We start from the raw sequence: 17,553 nt of genomic DNA on the forward strand, positions 1-17,553 counted from the left end.
GAACTTTCCTTAAAAACATAATGTGTATCGTTTGGTCTATTCTTTATGCCCTGTATTTCATTATCAGTCCACTAGGGAGAGTAAAAGTACTTTTCCTGCTAATTTCAAAATGGCTGCCTCCATGAAATTTCACTTTTGTTGCAAAACGTTTAGCTAGTTTTTTACTACTTTATTTTATTTTTTGATAATGACAAAAAAAATGCAAAATGTGTTGATATATGATTTTTTGATGTTATATATACACTATGTTAAACATGTGTGGATCAAATTTGAGACAGTGGCTAAATAAGGTTTTCTTTTCTTAACGCTTATTTTTGCATCTTAAGCTAACATTGTTGTGTACAAAAGCTTATCGTATCATAATTTAGACCATCTACCGTATTTTCTGCACTATGGAACGTACCAGAATATAAAGCGCATCATTAGTGAATGGTTTATTTTTTAAATGTTGTCATATACTGTATATGGTGCGCTAAAGTATAAGGTGCATTAATAGAGACAAAAGAGTTGGAAATAAGTCTGTAAGTGAGTTAGACCTTATTAAATGCAACAAAAGCAGAATTATACCACTAAAATAGAAGCTACTGTGACTACGCTAACAATGAAACCTTTTTAGTGACACTTGAGATTAAAACACAGTCCAACAACGCTACATGTTAGCCACGTTAGCATATTCACAATAATACCTAACTTGCAAAACAGAATTTTTTAACTGTGACTAGGCTAACTCCCAAAGTTGTAGGTAATAAGTAAAAATACTACTGTCCCACACCACTACACGTTAGCCATGTTAGCATATTTACAAAAAAAACAACCTTGTTTGCTAGTCTATCAGAACCTAAACATGTTACAAACACTGACTTTTTTTTTTTAAAGGAAATGAACTGAAGCAGAACTGAAGCTGTTTTGTGAAGCACCTTGAATTACCTTGTGTACGAATTGTGCTATACAAATAAACTTGCCTTGCCTAGTCTTGAAAAAAAACAACAGACTGATGTTTTGACTGAACACAGTGAACCTCTCAAAATCGCTTTGACATCAGTAAACACAACCATCATGAATCCATCTTTATGGTTCTCCGGACAATAAAGCGCAGTTATTTTAAGGCTTTTAAATGTGACTTATAGTTCGGAAAGTTCTGTATATCTCTTAAAGAAAAAAAGATATTTCAACATTTCTTGCAGATTTGTCAAATAGTTTTGAAACATCTTAATTCCCAAAGAGAGAGCATTTTCAGATAATTCTTTGATATAGTGGGCTTTACAGACCTAACAGAAGACTACCATGGCGCATTACCAAATCAGACACTGTGGTGTTGATGTGGGACTCTTTGGGGAGGTTTGACGGCGCTGGCGGCAGCTATTAGTCTGATTTCCCCTCACCTTTTGCCTGCAATCATCCTTTTTCTTCCTCTCCACGTTAAAGCATCAAAACACAAGCTCCTTCAAGTGATTAAAAGATGAGTAAATAAAACAGTTTTCAACAAGTGGGAAAAAGGAAAAACACAATAAAGCAGATTTGCATAACCATGAGCTTTTAGGAGCTACGCATTGCAAAATGTTAATTACCCAGAAATTGTGTGGTTGCTGATGAGATTGCTTGAATTTATAATGTAAGGAAATGTCAGGTCTTTTTTAAAGGCAGCCTTGTCATGCAGTCAAGTGTTGAACAGCACACATGCAGCAAAAAAAGGGGGGGGGCTGTTCAACACACCAGTTTTTTTTTTACTCTCAGCATCCTTTTCAAAGGCTTTTTTATTTCATTTTTCTTGACTTTAAAAAATTCCCAACTCCTCTTCCTGGTCAAAAGACACTTTTCCAACATTGTTCCGTTTTCATTTTTTTTTTCTTTTTTCCGTTTAGTCGTCTTCTCCATTCTGCTTTTTTTCTTTTCTCTTTTGTCAAATGTACTTCTCTACCAAGCTCACCTTCGCTTTCAGCTTCTTCTTTTTTTGCCAGAAAGGACTGTATGAAGTATTTATGAAGGCCAGGTTTACCTCTGTAATAAAACCCTGAGATGTCTGACCTTGGCCCTGAGAGGATAGCGAGATCCCCTCAGCCATTCTGGGCTGAAAAAGCCTAAGCTTAGATGGCTTACACTCAGAACGAATGGAGGTTTATATCTCTGCCCTTTAAATTGATGTGCCTGAATCACAGACAGGAATACTTGGCAAATTATGTGTCTGGAAGCAAGTCTGGTCACCAATTTGTAATAAGTGTGTTTTTTTTTTATCTATAAATCCTGAAATATAGAATTGGTTTCAAGAAGAGCAAAGACCCACGAAAGCTACGCTTGAAGCTGTTTAAAAAAAACAAAAAAAACAACCATGAAAGGATGTTTGTCTACTCTGTACGCAAACCAAGGTGCTTTGAATTTGGATGGAATAATAGTTAAAAATAATAACTAAAGCACCACAGTGATGGGTTTTGGGTAAAATCCAAAGATATGTATGCAAATGTAATTAACATAAAATAGTTTAGCTTCGAATACAGGAGGGGTTTATCCAAATATACTCCTACTGTGTCCAAAGATTTAGAACGCCCTATTGTAACAGTAAAATCTGTCCAACACAAGAGCATTCAGCTCTTATCTGTTTGCTCAGCTGCTGGACAGAACAATTAAAAAAAAAATCCTCTTCATTTGACCACAATGGATGAGATGCACACCCAGCTTATGATGGAATGCACCGGCAACCGCTCGGTCTAATTACTGCATGTAAATGACAGCAGCACTGCAATACCCTACATACTCCGCTTTCTGAGGATTATTTTCCTATTTTCAAATCAGAAATGTCTGTCCTGGGGTGGTTGGATGCTGGAATACAAAGGCCCCTCCACCCCCTGCAGGGACTGAATTCCATTTGTATACAGCAGGTGTGGGATCAGTGAGAAAGCGCCTGATTTAGTGGTCACACACACAAAATATCCACGAAAATGGACATTTATCCATTTTACTCTCTCATAAGAGTCGACCACAAGTGATCAAAATGTAACAAAAAAAAAAATATATATATATATATATATATATATATATATATATATATGTGTGTGTGTGTGTGTGTGTGTGTGTGTGTGTGTGTGTGTGTGTGTGTAGATGCCACGGTGTAGATATAGTTGTATCAACGTAAAACCATTGCTCATTCCTGGGACCAGTGGTAACAATAAAATAAAAAATCAAATTCAAAATCTTTAAATCTGCTGTTAAATTTGGAACAAAGAGTTCTATAAAAAATGATAGATAGATAGATAGATAGATAGATAGATAGATAGATAGATAGATAGATAGATAGATAGATAGATAGATAGATAGATAGATAGATAGATAGATAGATAGATAGATAGATAGATAGATAGATAGATAGATAGATAGATAGATATGCAAATTTAATGTAATATTTTGCCATTTTTGTTAACAAAATCTCGTAAAAGTCGTTTTTTTATGTTATGGGATAGCGTATATATGGGACTGCATACATACCAATATTTAGGGGTTATATTTTTTGTATTTTCTTCACATTACAACCTTCCAGTTTTCATGAAATCACATGTATGTTTGATTAATGCTCAGTAAAAATCCATGTCAACCTGTCACGGCTCCATATTTTCCAATTTACACGTCTTGTGTGACATTTTAAAGACAAAAGTCACACACGACTCAACCGTTTTTTCTTTTTTTTCTTTCTTGGAGTTTTAAGCAGCGAGGTATTCTTACCATACTTTTAACAGCCTTTTTCTCCCTGGAACATGCAATGTAATTTCCTTGTGAAAAGGTCATATCAAAAATAACACTGTTCACAAAGAATGTTCTTGAGAAAAATGGAGTTTTTGTAAAAATGTGTTGGGGTGGAAGCGAAGAGTCACACGAGGCAAAGAAAGGACAGCAAAGTTGACTTTTCCAGTTGTCCTCTATATTTATTATCTTTCATTTAAAAAGAAAAAAACGTGCTTTTCTTGAAAGTATTTTCATTTATTTTTATTTTTATCTATGATCAGTATTCTCCTGATACCTTAAGCCATTGCAAAATTCTGAAGAGCTGAAGAGTTTGCTTGCTCAAGGACTCTTTGACAGGATACATGTCTGGTTGATAAATTCACACCAGATCTTGAGATGATCAGACTCTCGACCTTGTACCGACTCTCCAATTACAGAGGCCGTGGCGCTGCCAAACACTCACAAAAATCAGTCAGTCTGAAAAGCTCGAGTACCCAGCTGCGTAGCCACCTGTGTAACCTTATAGACACTAACTGGTGCTGCCAAAGCTGTCATGTTCCATGTAGTTCCCTCCATCTCATTCATGCACTTCCTGGTGGGATGTTTTTTTTTTTTTTACTTTTTTTAACATGGAGCCATTTGAAGTCGCATGTGAGAATTTCTGAGAAAAGACTTCTAACAAACAAGTTTTTAAAGAGAAAATGTATGTTGAAAATTATTATAAGCATACAATTTTTAAAGAAAGATGGCTGATTTGATCCTTTTTCTGTTTGCTTTTTCAAAAAAAGTCATCATAATGTAAATCTACTTAATACATTTGAAAGTGAAGTCATTTATTTTATGTTTGTACTTAAATGCCATAATGGAAGGGCAAAAAAGATACAATTTTGGGCATAAACACATTTCATAGTGCTGCCTAGCACCTTGGTTCCTAATACTTTCATTGACCATACTGTACAAGGCTGAAGTTGGCATCTTGCATCATTTTTAACCCTCCAGTTTCTTTTAACTTTCCACGGGAAAGTTAATCATCATCTGTCAAAAATATGCAGAATCCGATGATATATTTATGGGAAATAATGAAAGTCATATATTTTTTTCTCTGTAGCTAGATTCTCATTGTCTCTTCTTGATCCCAAACGTGCAGAGACTGGTCTCCGGGAGCCTCCTGCTTAAGTTCACTTCCTTTTTAAAAAAAACTGTCAGTTTTTGTAAAATGTTTAGGTTCTGTGGGTCATTTGGCTCTGTAGCTAACCTCCGGTCCTTAGCCTGGAGGTTAGGGCCCTAATGTTTGACCCCCTGAAATCTGGTGTGATATGTTCGTGTTATCGCAGTGTTGTGATTTCAGGCGTGATCAAGTGAACTCTGTTGCTAATCTTGCATGATTGCTACATAGATCGGAGCTGGGTAAGGCTTGTTCAAAATGGCACAAACCACATTGTACTCAACAAGACAAAAAACCCTTAATTCATATATTTACCTCAGGGTGAACAGTTATTGTAATGAAAATTTGAGTTGAGGGTACCAGGAAAGTCTGAAGAGGAATAATTGTTTCATGCCAAGTGTTAGTTTGGCTGTTCTTGATTATGAGCAACTGTAGTTTATCCTAAAAACTAGAAATCAGTCAATCTACCAAACTAGATCCTAAAGGGTTGTATATTATTAGGGGTGTAAAAACACTACATTCAATAAAAGTACAATGAAACTGGTATAAACTAATATACAGTTGAGCTATTCGCGGTAAAAAAGTAGAAACTTTTGATTCAATCTCTCCTTCGGCCCAAGAATCAGACACAAGGAGATATTATCAACAAATGTCCCATCTTCTTGGTCTAAACTCTACAAACAATAGAAGATATACTTTGTGAAAAATCACCTCTGGACTACCAAAACGAACAGGAGCAAAGAATTGTGTTTTCTAGACTTTTATTTGGGCAAACCAAAGCCAATTTCAACATCCCTACATCTCTATGTGAGGCCCGTCTTTTTCTGCCTAAAACTGTGTCCTCTACTTTCATGGGCTGTTGTGAGAGAAAATCAGGCCAAATGTTTGCTGAAGTGTAAAGATGTACAACCGGGCTGGATGTGTGTTTCCATCAACATGAAAATGCTTCTATCTATGTCCTTGTGCTGACTTTATCACCATACCCACCCACACAGCTCCCTCTGCCTTTGATCCAAGGCGCCAAAAATCATTCTACATCTTTATTCAGTCAAATTGTCCAATGCTTCTGTGTTGGTAATGTTGTTATAAACAACATGACTAAAAGCCATTTTTTAGGTTTAGGCTACATTTTCATAAATTATCTTGATCAATAGTTGTGTCTAACTGACTTAAACTGAGTAAATGAAACTGATTAAATCTGTGGATTGTCTTTATCCCTTCTGTAATCATGTATTCTTAGCCATACTTTATTGCTCCACGGCTCGCTTGAGCTTCACTTCGGGTATAAAGGTCAGCGGCTCCCAGTGTCTGTGTGTCTGTCTGCTTACATTTCTCTCTTGTTTCCCTGCGTCCTGAATGCCTAAATAAGAACTGCTTGTAAACTCGGCTGCTCTTCTTGAAAGGTCATGAGAAAGTGCAGACAGTAAACATTCAGGATACTCTCATATTCTTATCAGAATTATTTGTTCAATTGCTGTGCAGGGAAGGCCAAGTGCCTTTTGAACAAAAGGTACTTGGTTTCTCTCTATTGCTTTACTGAGCAGAAAAATGTAGTTTTGAGAAAACTACAAGTGATTTAGCAGAAGCAGCCATAGTTCATTTTTAAGGGCCTTAAGCTATAATGTTTAGCACAAACAAAAACTAACAATTGAAAGTCTATATTATGTTACAGTCGCATCATAACATGCCTTAGTTTTTTAAAATAACAATGTACTGTACGTGTTTGTGAGGAAAATCCAAAGCTGATAATCTTGTTAGCTTAGCGCGAACCTTGTGAACAGTTTGGCGGAAAATGTTTTTCTCTTGTGTAGCTAAAATTTTTCCATTTTACAATAAGCAAAGGTCTCAGTATACATTAAGCTTTACATTAAGTATATAGTATATGTAAAGCACATGTGCAGAACAGCAGCCTAGCTAAGCTAATGCGCGTGTACGCAGTAGCCTAGCTAAGATAATTTACATAAATGGTGCAGTAACCTAGCTAAACTAATCAACTCAATGTATTTATAAAAATGTCTTCTCATGCTTTGTACAGCTCAAGGAAAAACACACACAAAAAACATAGAAATTCAAATAAAAACCCTACCCACCCTTTACCCTTCCCCATCACCTCTATTAACACATACATTAACACACCCATGACCCTAAAGACAATGCATAACTCCTACAACAGAAAATTACAAAAGAAACTTAAGGCTGGGCTCTGCTGTGGGGAAACAGTAAATTGGGAATCGATTCATAGGAACCAGTTCAGCAACAAGAACATTGTAACAGTGTCCATCCACACCGGAACAACAGCAGGATCCACCTGCCCCTGAGGCTGCTATACCAGATCCCTGTCACCACGGCAAGGATGGAAACCACGACAAAAACACCAGATCAAGCCAGCAACCCCTGGCACAAAGGATAACCACATGAAATGTGTGTGAATAGTGCATTAACATAGCTAGGCTAATGCAAGTGAACGGTGCATTAGCCTAGCAAAGCGTATGCACACGAAGGGTGAAGTAGTCCAGCTAATTTAAGGCACATGTACGGTGTAGTAGCCTAGAATAAACAAGACATTCATCAAGTTAGCCCAAGTAGTCTATTTAGGCTGACTTGATAAATGTCTTTGTTCCTGTGTAATAGGCTATCCAGGCTAATGCACCATTTCCATGTATGTGGCTAGCTTAAGGAATGGTGTAATTAATAGATTTTACCAAAGATTTGTCAGTGAAACTTTTTCATCCCATTCAATTAAATTGTCAGTTGCTAAACTCCTGCAAAGACCAATTTACTTTTAAATAAAAGTGGATGCAGAACATATTTTTATTTTAGTTTGTTTGTTGGTTTATCCAAACTTTAAACTTGACTAATTCAAACCAGATTTGACCTGGTCCCAGATGAAATCATTGTTAAGTTGTCTCAACCTTTGATTGGTGTAAAAGGTTAAGACAAATAAATCCGACCCCACCCTTAGCCAGAGACCTATTAGCTAAAAAAAAAGGTGGGGGGGGGGCATCAAGACGAATAGACAAGCAAGCCTTAGAAGACACAGAGAATATGAAAAATAGTGACACGAATGTGGAAATGCCACCCTTCAGGAATCAACCAAAGGAAGGAATGTGAAAGGGAGGGAAAAAAGAGGCAAGAAAGGGAACTGAAAGGGAAAGATATGAACTAGAAAATCCAGCGCAAGAAGCTGAAAGTAGGAGAAAGAGTTGAGTTAAAGTTAGCAAAGAACCTTAATTTAGACATGGAAATCAGGAGAGAACAGCTGCCTTCTTTCCCCAGGAGATACATTTAAATCAGGTCTGGGTGGCCAGAGGGGAAAATGGAAGGACCTACTCCACTGGCCAATTAGGCGCACTGAACACTGCACTGCTCTAATATAACCATCATTGTGGTCCCTTCAGTCCTTTTTGTCCCAGAGGACACGTATTGCCAGACACAGATGCAGGACTTAGACAGAGGGATCCCGGGACTTTTTCGGCACCCTCACAGAGGAGAGGAATGAAAATGCTACGTCCTTTGACCTTCAACATACAAAACAAACTACTGACCAGGAATACCTGACCCTCGAGACCCACCGCCCCTCTCCGCTCTGGTTTCTCCTGATTTGTGGACTCAGGTGCCTCCTCACTCAGACTGACTGAACTTACCTGGTTCAGGATCCGTATTTTCTGCACTAAGGCACACCCAAAGCCTTCATTTTCTTTCCAAAAAATGACCTGACGGCCTTATGTATGGATTCATTCTGGTTGTGCTTACTACAAACCCGCCTAATGTTTTGTGGTGTTGGACTATTTTTTTTCTTGTGTTACAAACAACATTGGGAGTTAAAGTAGTCCCAGTAACATTTGTTTTAGTGGTATCAGTCTGTTTTTTGCGTGTCGTAAACAATTATTGACAGGAATCGGCCAAAGGAAGGAATGTGAGAGGTTAGAAAGTTAGACAGTCTAAAACAGTACAACTGTTTTAGACAACTGTTTTAGACTGTAATTCTTTTTGTACTTGTAACTAACAATGCAGGGAGTTAGCTTAGTCACAATAATGTTTGTTCTAGCTGGATCAGTCTGTTTTTTCACGTGTTGCTAACAATGTTGGGAGTCACAGATATTGTGAACGTTCTAACGTGGCTAACGTGTCGCGTGTTGCAAACAAGTTCCAGAATGACTGTGAGCGCAGTAAAAGTCTGACTAACTGACGGACTTATCTATGACTCTTTTGTCTTGATTAATTCACCTTATAGTTTAGTACGCCTTAGATATATGACTATTCATTGACGGTGCAATTTATAATCCGATACGAAAAGAAAGCTGGAATGCAAGGCAGGGTGGCAGATGTTGAGGCACAGGGTTAGGCTGGCAGGCCTTTAACCCTTGTGCTATCCTAGGCACCTTAACATTGGGAGTTGGGTCATTTAGACCCAAGACAGTGCGCTGAACCTTTTTTCTTTAATGATTTGTTATCTTCACTGGTGTCCATGGATTACATGAAATCTTTCCAGCTTTATCCACCTTTGTCATGGTAGGGAGAACACGTCAATGTAAGGGTGGGGTCATCTAAGATAGCACAAGGGTTACAGGTTAAACATCATTTGTTAATAATATAATGAATAAAAAGACTATGCTTTCCTTCTACCCTTTCAAAACCACAACTTGGGTATTTACAGACTTTGTATGAAGCTGAATTCTCTGCTTGAAGTTGATCCCGTTCACACTCACAGGTTCACCTTCACACCTGGGAGCTGCCCAAACATCTTTGTGGTCACAGAGCAATGCTCAGGATCATCAAAGTGGGGTTAATGAGCATGGGGCAAACCCTGCTGGGCCCTCCCCCCACCCCCACCTGCTGGGATTCAATCTGGAGGGAAAGGATAGTAGAGTTTGTATACCTTAAACGCAAGAGCGAAAAAAACTGCAGTTTTTTTTAGTCATTTATTTTACCTACAGCCTCAAAAATACAAGAGATGGTTAGAATACATATATAATTTATTTAAACGTATAAAAAAACTCACTCATTAAAATAGTGTTTTTGGTGTTTTTAAAATGTTCTTGTGGCATTTTTCTGGTGATGAGGGACATATATAAAGACAATTAGGCTTAAGATAGCATTTTTGAGTATATATTAATTGGAATTGGTGTGAATCAGGAGTGGACAAAAAGATACTGGCGGTAATGTTAGGTTGGGGTTGTGAGGAGCTGTAACTTAGCAGGAGCGAGTATAAACAGATGGGTGACGGGAAGTGAGGGCAGGCATACTCCACGTCAGCAGTATTACCCAAAATTCAGAAGTGAATTTGGAATGAGCTACTGCCGTTCTGTAGAAACTTTGTGATAGAAAGTGACATAAAATAAAAACAGCAAATTCATAATTAACCCTTGTGCTATCTTAGATGACCCCACCCTTACTTTGACGTGTTCTCCCTACCATGACAAAGGTGGATAAAGGTGGAAAGATTTCATGTAATCCATGGACACCAGTGAAGATCACAAATCATTGAAGAAAAAAGGTTCAGCGCACTGTCTAGTGGGTCTAGATGACCCCACTCCCAATGTTAAAGTGCCTAGGATAGAACAAGGGATAAAAGAGCACTGGGAACACTTTGAAATAGATGAAACGATGACAAATTCAAATGAAATTAGAAACTAAATATTAAAGAATTGTAAATTAAAGTTAGTAAAGAACAAAACTAAGTCAGCCAAGTGGTTTCATTGATGTTAGCCAACCATACTTACTTTTTTTCTGCAACTTTTTTATTAGTCAAGAGCTATTAAGTTCAATAGAATTAACAATGTACAGTATAGTGGAACCAGTATGATACAAGACATCTGTCGCTTTTAAAGTCTGGTGTTGCAGTAGCAGCATTGAGATCCAGGGTCAAAGCAGTTTTTGAAAAAGCTTTAAAAAAAAAAAGAAAAAAGCCAGGATTTCAAATGTTATCAACAACCCAGCAGGAAGGGTTTTTGAGGCCCCAGCAGTGACTACTCCTCGGCGGACATAATGCGAGAAAGCTAACCGCAGCTCATCCAATGCAAACACACTGCTCAGTATTTCCACCACACTCAAACAACTGTCAGTGCTGTAGACGGCAAAATGCAAACATGAACATGTTTCTTCCTCTGAGACAGCATAATGTCATAGAGCCACTAGAAAACCAAACCCTGTTGTTTTTTTAATTGGGTTTTTAATGAGAAAAATGAATTTTAGCTAATTTTTCTTAAATTTTCCACCTATTTTGTCCATTTCAACTCACCCAGTCTTTCCCTTTATGCTATTTTGTAATTTTACCAATAAAAATATCAGCTATTTCATCTTTTATGCTGTTATTTTTGAAGTTTTAGCAATTTGCTTAACCTGTTACCTCCACAACACAGCAAATGTCATTGAGCTGTACTTCCTGTAGGGCACCCTGACACCATGCAGTTAAAATACCCTCTATTTTACATCCACTAACTCCTTAAGAAGGTGAAAGGCTGATTGAAAAAAACAAAAAAAAAAGGCTTTATGTGTCAGGCATACATTAAAACGTCACTGAAGACAGTGCTGAGAAGGAAATATCCATTATCTGCAACTGGTGATCTGGCAAACAAACAGGAAATGCTGTGGCTTTGAGTATCCTGTTGTTGTGAGTTTGATTGACATGGATCTTGTCTCGCCTGATGTATCTGGTTGGTCAAATGTCTGAAAGGCTGTATTTAATTCATTAAATACTCCAAGGCTTATACGCCATTTACGTTTGACGCGTTTACGGCAGTTTCCGCCAAATTGAGCAAAATCGCACAGGCTATTATTGCAGTGACGGTACATTTTTGTTTATTGTGCAGGCCTACTGCTCGCTCACAATTACTTTCAACTCCCAGCATCTGTCTTGTATGTTCATCTGCTGTCATCATGTATGCAGATTACTAGACTGTGGCAATAAAAGACATTATGTTATGCTTTACAACAGTAGAAACACATTCAAAACACCTATTAGGTCTTCCGTGTCTTTGGTGGATAAGGAAAGCAGCTTTTGGGTATATTTTTTTTTTTCCGTCAACAGATAAGCATATGTTTCCAGCTTCAGTGACATTTCACAGCGACACTTTCTCGGCAGTGAAATTGCACTCCGCCAAAAATCTCACTCACCGCCTGCATCTGGAATGGCAGTTAACTATTAACTCCCTTTGAGGCCGGGCACAAAAGAGCTACAACGCAGCACATTGTGCTGCATGTCGCCCCCATTGCTTGAGCGAGGAGGGGAAGGGAGGAAAAAGAGAAAAAGTAAGTGATTTAAAAGGGAAGAAGCAATAAAGTGAGCAAAGGCAGGCGCGGGAGAACGGTAAATCATTGACAGATCATGCTTCATGCAAAACTTCCATGAATAAAACATCTTTTCTGGCCTCCCTTTTTGCTGGAAATCTATTTTTCCTTCCATTTTCTCCTTCCTCCCTCCCTATCTTTCACACGCATGATTAACCTTGGGAGGCCTTAATCAACACTGGAAATGACCCGTGCTCCTTGACTCACCTCCCCTCTCCTCTCCCTCCTTCACCTCCTGTTCCCGCCGCTCCACCCTTCCTTCCTGCACCACATGTCTTGTCGATGGGAGCTTCACCCCCCCTCACCCTAACCCCCGGCTGAGTCCAAACTTAAACGCCGTCTGAGGGCGTTTTACCTGTAATTATCGGCATGCTGCTCTGAATCCCCAAAATCCTGTCTAGTACTGTTTGAAGTGACGTCAAAATCCATTATTCTTTGCCATCTTTTAGCGTGTGAGTTGTATCTTTTCTGTGCGATGCCTCAGGTTTTTCAGATGCCGTGTGAGATGTAAGGAGATGAGTCATCTCTCCAGCTTAAGCCTTCCCAGTCTTTAAAATCTCCTCTCTGGGGGTTAAGAGAGGAGGAGGGGGGATTTGTGGTTATTATTGTTATTCCCCCGTCGTGCTCCCTGCCTTGTGTCTCAAGCACGCCTCCAGATTCAGGCTGCTGGGGGGAGCTGTCCAGGGTCCTGAAAGCTGGAGGGGAAGGCGGTTTTCTAGTGGTGCTGTCCGCGGTGCTGAAAACCCGTGTACGCTCAACGTCACCGCGCGTGTAAACCTCACTTTAGTGGTCTGCTTTGACTGGTCTGATGCAAAACACACATCAGCATCCACACACAGAAGTCAGCAGAGAGCAGTTTTAATTGGTCTTACCCGTCTATCTTAGGTTTCTATACCCTTGGCTGAATGCCTCCTGTGTTTTGAGTGTGAGGGTCTAATTTAGCACACAGTCGTCGCTGGCAAACCTCCATGAACGTTTGTGTTGTAATTAGTGCTAAGCTTTTTCTCCCTAGACACAGACTATTCTTCTTTTCCTGTCATGAAATGTCAGTGGAAGAAGGTTTTGTTTTAAGAAGGTTTTTTTTTTTTTTTACACGATTATCTCCAAAACAGGGGTATTCCATTAAAATACTTTGATTTAAACAGCAGTTCTGTCCTCACGGATCTATGTTGTCGTCCTGCTGCAGGTGCCAGCGGTCAGTACCCTCTGGTTCAGAATGTGACCGTCACACAGGGCGGGACGGCGAACCTGACCTGCCGTGTGGAGTACAATGACAACACCTCCCTCCAGTGGTCAAACCCGGCACAGCAAACCCTCTTCTTTGGGGACAAGAAAGGTGAGTAGGAGATTGTCAAACAGCAGCCTCCACAGGACAGACACCGTCTTTTAGAGTGTTTCCTGTGTTACAGCAGCTTTGCGGTGGCTGGGGGATTGGAGAGCTGCCTTAGGGGTATTAAAAAAAAAACACCTCATGTTGCTCTGTCAGTTTTTTTTTGTAGTGTCATAGTGTCTGTTTCTCGATTCACAGCAACAGTATTCACTGAAAAACACATCCATTTTTAGCACACTTTTAAAAGAATCCTCCTTATCATTTCCTCCACTGAGGGATTGTGTGGGCCTTTATTATGTTTGCCTTTACACCCACACGCCTGCAAAAAAAAAAAAAAACATGTGACACATTCACACAGTAATATGAAGCTCTTTAGGGTAAGTGCCAATCTGACCAGCTCTGTTTCTGAGCTGATTTGATATTTTTCCGGCAGTGACAGAAGAGTTCTTATTTTTTTCAGTAGCTAGCTTTACCATTAAAATATGATACAGATTTTCCCATAACTATCAAAGTGGAAGCAATGAAATTACACGCCAACTGCAGCCTCGTCCGATATTGAAGGTGCAATGAATAAAAAAACTGGTATTTTCTAAATGCAATAATGAAAGTGAATAAACCCGTATGAGGAACTTTATTAGCAGCATCATTGTAGCTCTCTGAATATTCTGCATTATGGTTATAGTGTGTGGAAACAACTGTCACTTTCATTTGGAGTAAAAACTCTTGATTCTTGTCTTTCTTTTATTTTGAAGTTGAATTGACGGCTTTAGTTTAGCCGTCGTTGCAGCCGAAAGTAGTGGATGTATTTTCAAGTGACTGAGCGACTTGACGTGCATCAAAAATGAGTCGGATTGGGTGAAGACAATCCAGCAGTTTTTCAAAATAAAACGTCGGAAACAGATGGTAAATAAAGTGGGGGGGGGGGGGGGGGCAGTTTTTGTTTTTCTCTGCTGTCCAACTGTCCCAAGGACTGGTCCCCGTCTGCAGCCCAGGGTTGGGGAAAACGACTTTAAAGCATAAAAAAATACCTCCCACTTCCCGCTAGCTGTCTTTTGATTGGCTTTTTGTTTAAATGCGCACAAGAAGAGGGTTAGCTAACTGATAAAGTCAAACGTTATTTATAAAGCACTTTTCCGACATTTGTAACTCAAAGTGATTTTCGTATTAAAAACATTTTCAACTTAAAAACTAAAAGAAAAAGAAAAAAATTCAAGGACCCTGGCCACCCCCCTCCCCCCCAACCCACACAACATACTGAAACAAAATAATATATGAAATAGATGCCAAATAGAAATCTGACTTGATGGTTTAATGATTCAAAGACTGATAGTAATTAATGTGGAACAACAGAAGCGTTCAAAATAAAACAAGTGAAAGCAGCTTTTTACTGCTCAGCTATGTTTGTTAAGAAAGGAACAGACAAAAACACTGCAAACACGAAGGAATATAGGGGGAAAAAAAGGGTTTTGTTCAGAAACTTCATGGAATTTTATACTTTATGTCTAAAGTAAATTAGAAAAGTCGATTCATTCACTATTTTTCCAGCAGAATCATTGCCATATACAATATACCTTACATGAATGATCAGGTTTGTCGCAAGCGCTGGTTAATGCTACATATTTAAGTTTTTTTTGTCTTTAAAGAATCAAACATTAAACATTTATAATTGTATTTAGGGTTCGAAAAATAAACTGCATCCACTGCTGACCAGTATAAATATCCTTTGGAAGCAAAAAAAAAAAAACTCAGCATGCTACCCCGTGCACCTCTCCCACAAAACCATGGCATACTTTGAATTTAACCTTAAAAGTAGGATATTTAGTCCCAAAAAAACATCTTTGCTCTCCTGTGTCCCATTATCTGCGCATCTCTGTATTTGAGTGTACAGTAAGAAAATGGTTTATGCACATCATTTTGCTGAGAGAAAGCAGCACTAGAAAAGATCTATTGAACTTCAATGGTGGTCTCTGCAGGTTATTCCATATCACTCCGGGGGCTGACCTTGGGGGTCTGCTTCCTGGCATTTCCAGTGCAGCGCTCTTGGATGGTAAATGGAAAAAGCCACCAAAGACTCTTGTATTATCAGAAAAGCAAAGGGGTACTTTTGAGGCCCCTGAACTGTGATGCTTCTGTGGATCATTTTTTTCTTGTGTGTGGATGTGGGTGTGTGTGTAGGTGTGTGTGCACACGTGCTTTGGGAATTGTTTTGCTGATCATAGCAAGTTGAGATGCACATGCTGATGGGAACTATGAGATGCTGAGCGTTTTTGAAGTGCCACTGGCAGTGTGAGAGCAAAGACGTGTCTCAGCTGCAAAAGTCTTTCATCACAGTAGGTTTTAGATTCATTTTCTTTGCTTTCTGTTTAGAAAAAATGAAAGGGGCCGGGCCATTTTACACCAAAAATAAGTCTCAGTCTCACAGAGTTTCTGTCTTTTATTCCAATTCATCCAGTTACATAACAGTACAACAGTTACTAGTAAATGGTTTTTTGTTTTGTTTTTTAAAAATGTCACTTAAAAAGATAAAAGGTGATTATGGATTGCATTTTTGTTTGTTGTAATTGTGTTTCTCGTGCTCATTTCTTTAAAAACTACTGAAGCAAAGAGCCTCAAACATGTCCTCTCGAAAACTAGAAGATGAGCTGCAATTAAAAGTGGAAAACCCAAAATGTCGTCGTGTCATCAGAAAGGATCCAAGTCTGTTTAGTCTTTGTGCTCGTCATGATATCATGACCAGTCTGTTTTGTTCTTCCTTCTTACTTTATCTATGAATGTTACAGAGCAAAGCATTGGGGAAATCTGAAATATTGACCAATATGAACTGTTTTTTTGTTTTTGTGTGAGAGCCAATCCCCGACAGCAACATTGGGCTCAAAGCAGCAAAGTCCGTGGGTCACCAGGTAGCTCATTTTGTGGGTGTGGTCAACTTTACGGCACGCAGTTTGTCTTTCAAAATTTTCTTTTAAGGATCCTTGATGTATTTTTTTGTAAATTTATTTCTGACTGTTCAATATAATTTTTTTTACGATTGTTTTTTTAGATATATTTAAATGATTTTTGAGATATATTTGTTGTTTTTCAAGATATTTTTTAAATGATTTTCAAAATCATTGTTTTTCTAACTTTCTATGGAACATTTTTTCATTTGTAACATTTTTTCAAGTTGGTTCACTAGAGGAGAAAGAGTAATGTGAAGTTTATAATGAGTGTTTGTGATGGTGTTGAGATTATTTATGGGAGTTGCTGGGAAATTGCTGATGTTTGCCTGGGATGTTTGTCTGGGATGGACTTCAGTGACGGTCCCCGCCTCCTGCCTCTGCAGTTTCACATGCTTTAAAATCAAACCCCAAAGTTAGAGGCGGAGCCAATATTTTGAGATACTCTGTCTGTAACTCATTTTCTGCATCACCACAAACAAAAAATAACATTTCATACTGGTCAATATGTCATACTTCTCCAACGTTTGTGAATAAAGGAAGTAGGAAGAACAAAATAGGCTGGAAATCGTAAAGCGGAGCTTTGTTTTTGTAATTCCCTGTCATCTTATCATTTTTATGAGCAGATGAGGTCAGTGGGCCAGCCTGTTTGTAGTTCATTGCTTTTGTAGATTTTAAAAAATTTGTACAAAAATGTTGAACGAATACAATGAGCGAGATACTTTTTTTTATCAAATAGTTTTTTTATTTTAATTTTCAGATGTAATCGACCCTGCAATTTCACATTTAAGACGTTTAGTGTGTCCAAAGAAAGCTACCTTATCTCCAACCCACTGAAAGGTGGAGTGTGTTGCTTTTTTATGTCATCTCTCTCTCTCTCTCTCTCTCTCTCTCTCTCTCTCTCTCTCTCTCTCTCTCTCTCTGTCTCTCTCTCTCTCTCTCTCTCTCTCTCTCTATATATATATATATATATATACATATATATATATATATATTTTTTTTTTTTTTGAATATCAAATAAATCATTGAATCAAAAGCAGCCACTTTTGTCATTTTCATCCTTCACTGCTGAGAAATTTAAGCTGGGCTTTGCCAGAAAGCGAGGGATGAGCATTGGGAAA

General features: G+C 38.5%; 1 protein-coding gene across 4 annotated transcripts in view; it reads left to right on the forward strand.

Moving 5' to 3' along the window:
* The window catches only part of cadm2a (cell adhesion molecule 2a), a 303,643-nt gene that overhangs the window by 228,683 nt on the left and 57,407 nt on the right, over positions 1-17,553 (forward strand). For all 4 annotated transcript variants that reach the window (XM_023962767.2, XM_023962769.2, XM_023962768.2 and 1 more), the window contains one exon: positions 13,353-13,502. In XM_023962767.2, coding sequence (XP_023818535.1) covers positions 13,353-13,502 — 150 coding nt within the window. The remainder of the gene's footprint in view (positions 1-13,352; positions 13,503-17,553) is intronic.

This window comes from Oryzias latipes, chromosome 14, assembly GCF_053564925.1.
Source record: "Oryzias latipes strain Hd-rR chromosome 14, Olatipes_Hd-rR_3.1".
Classification (NCBI taxonomy): domain Eukaryota; kingdom Metazoa; phylum Chordata; class Actinopteri; order Beloniformes; family Adrianichthyidae; genus Oryzias; species Oryzias latipes.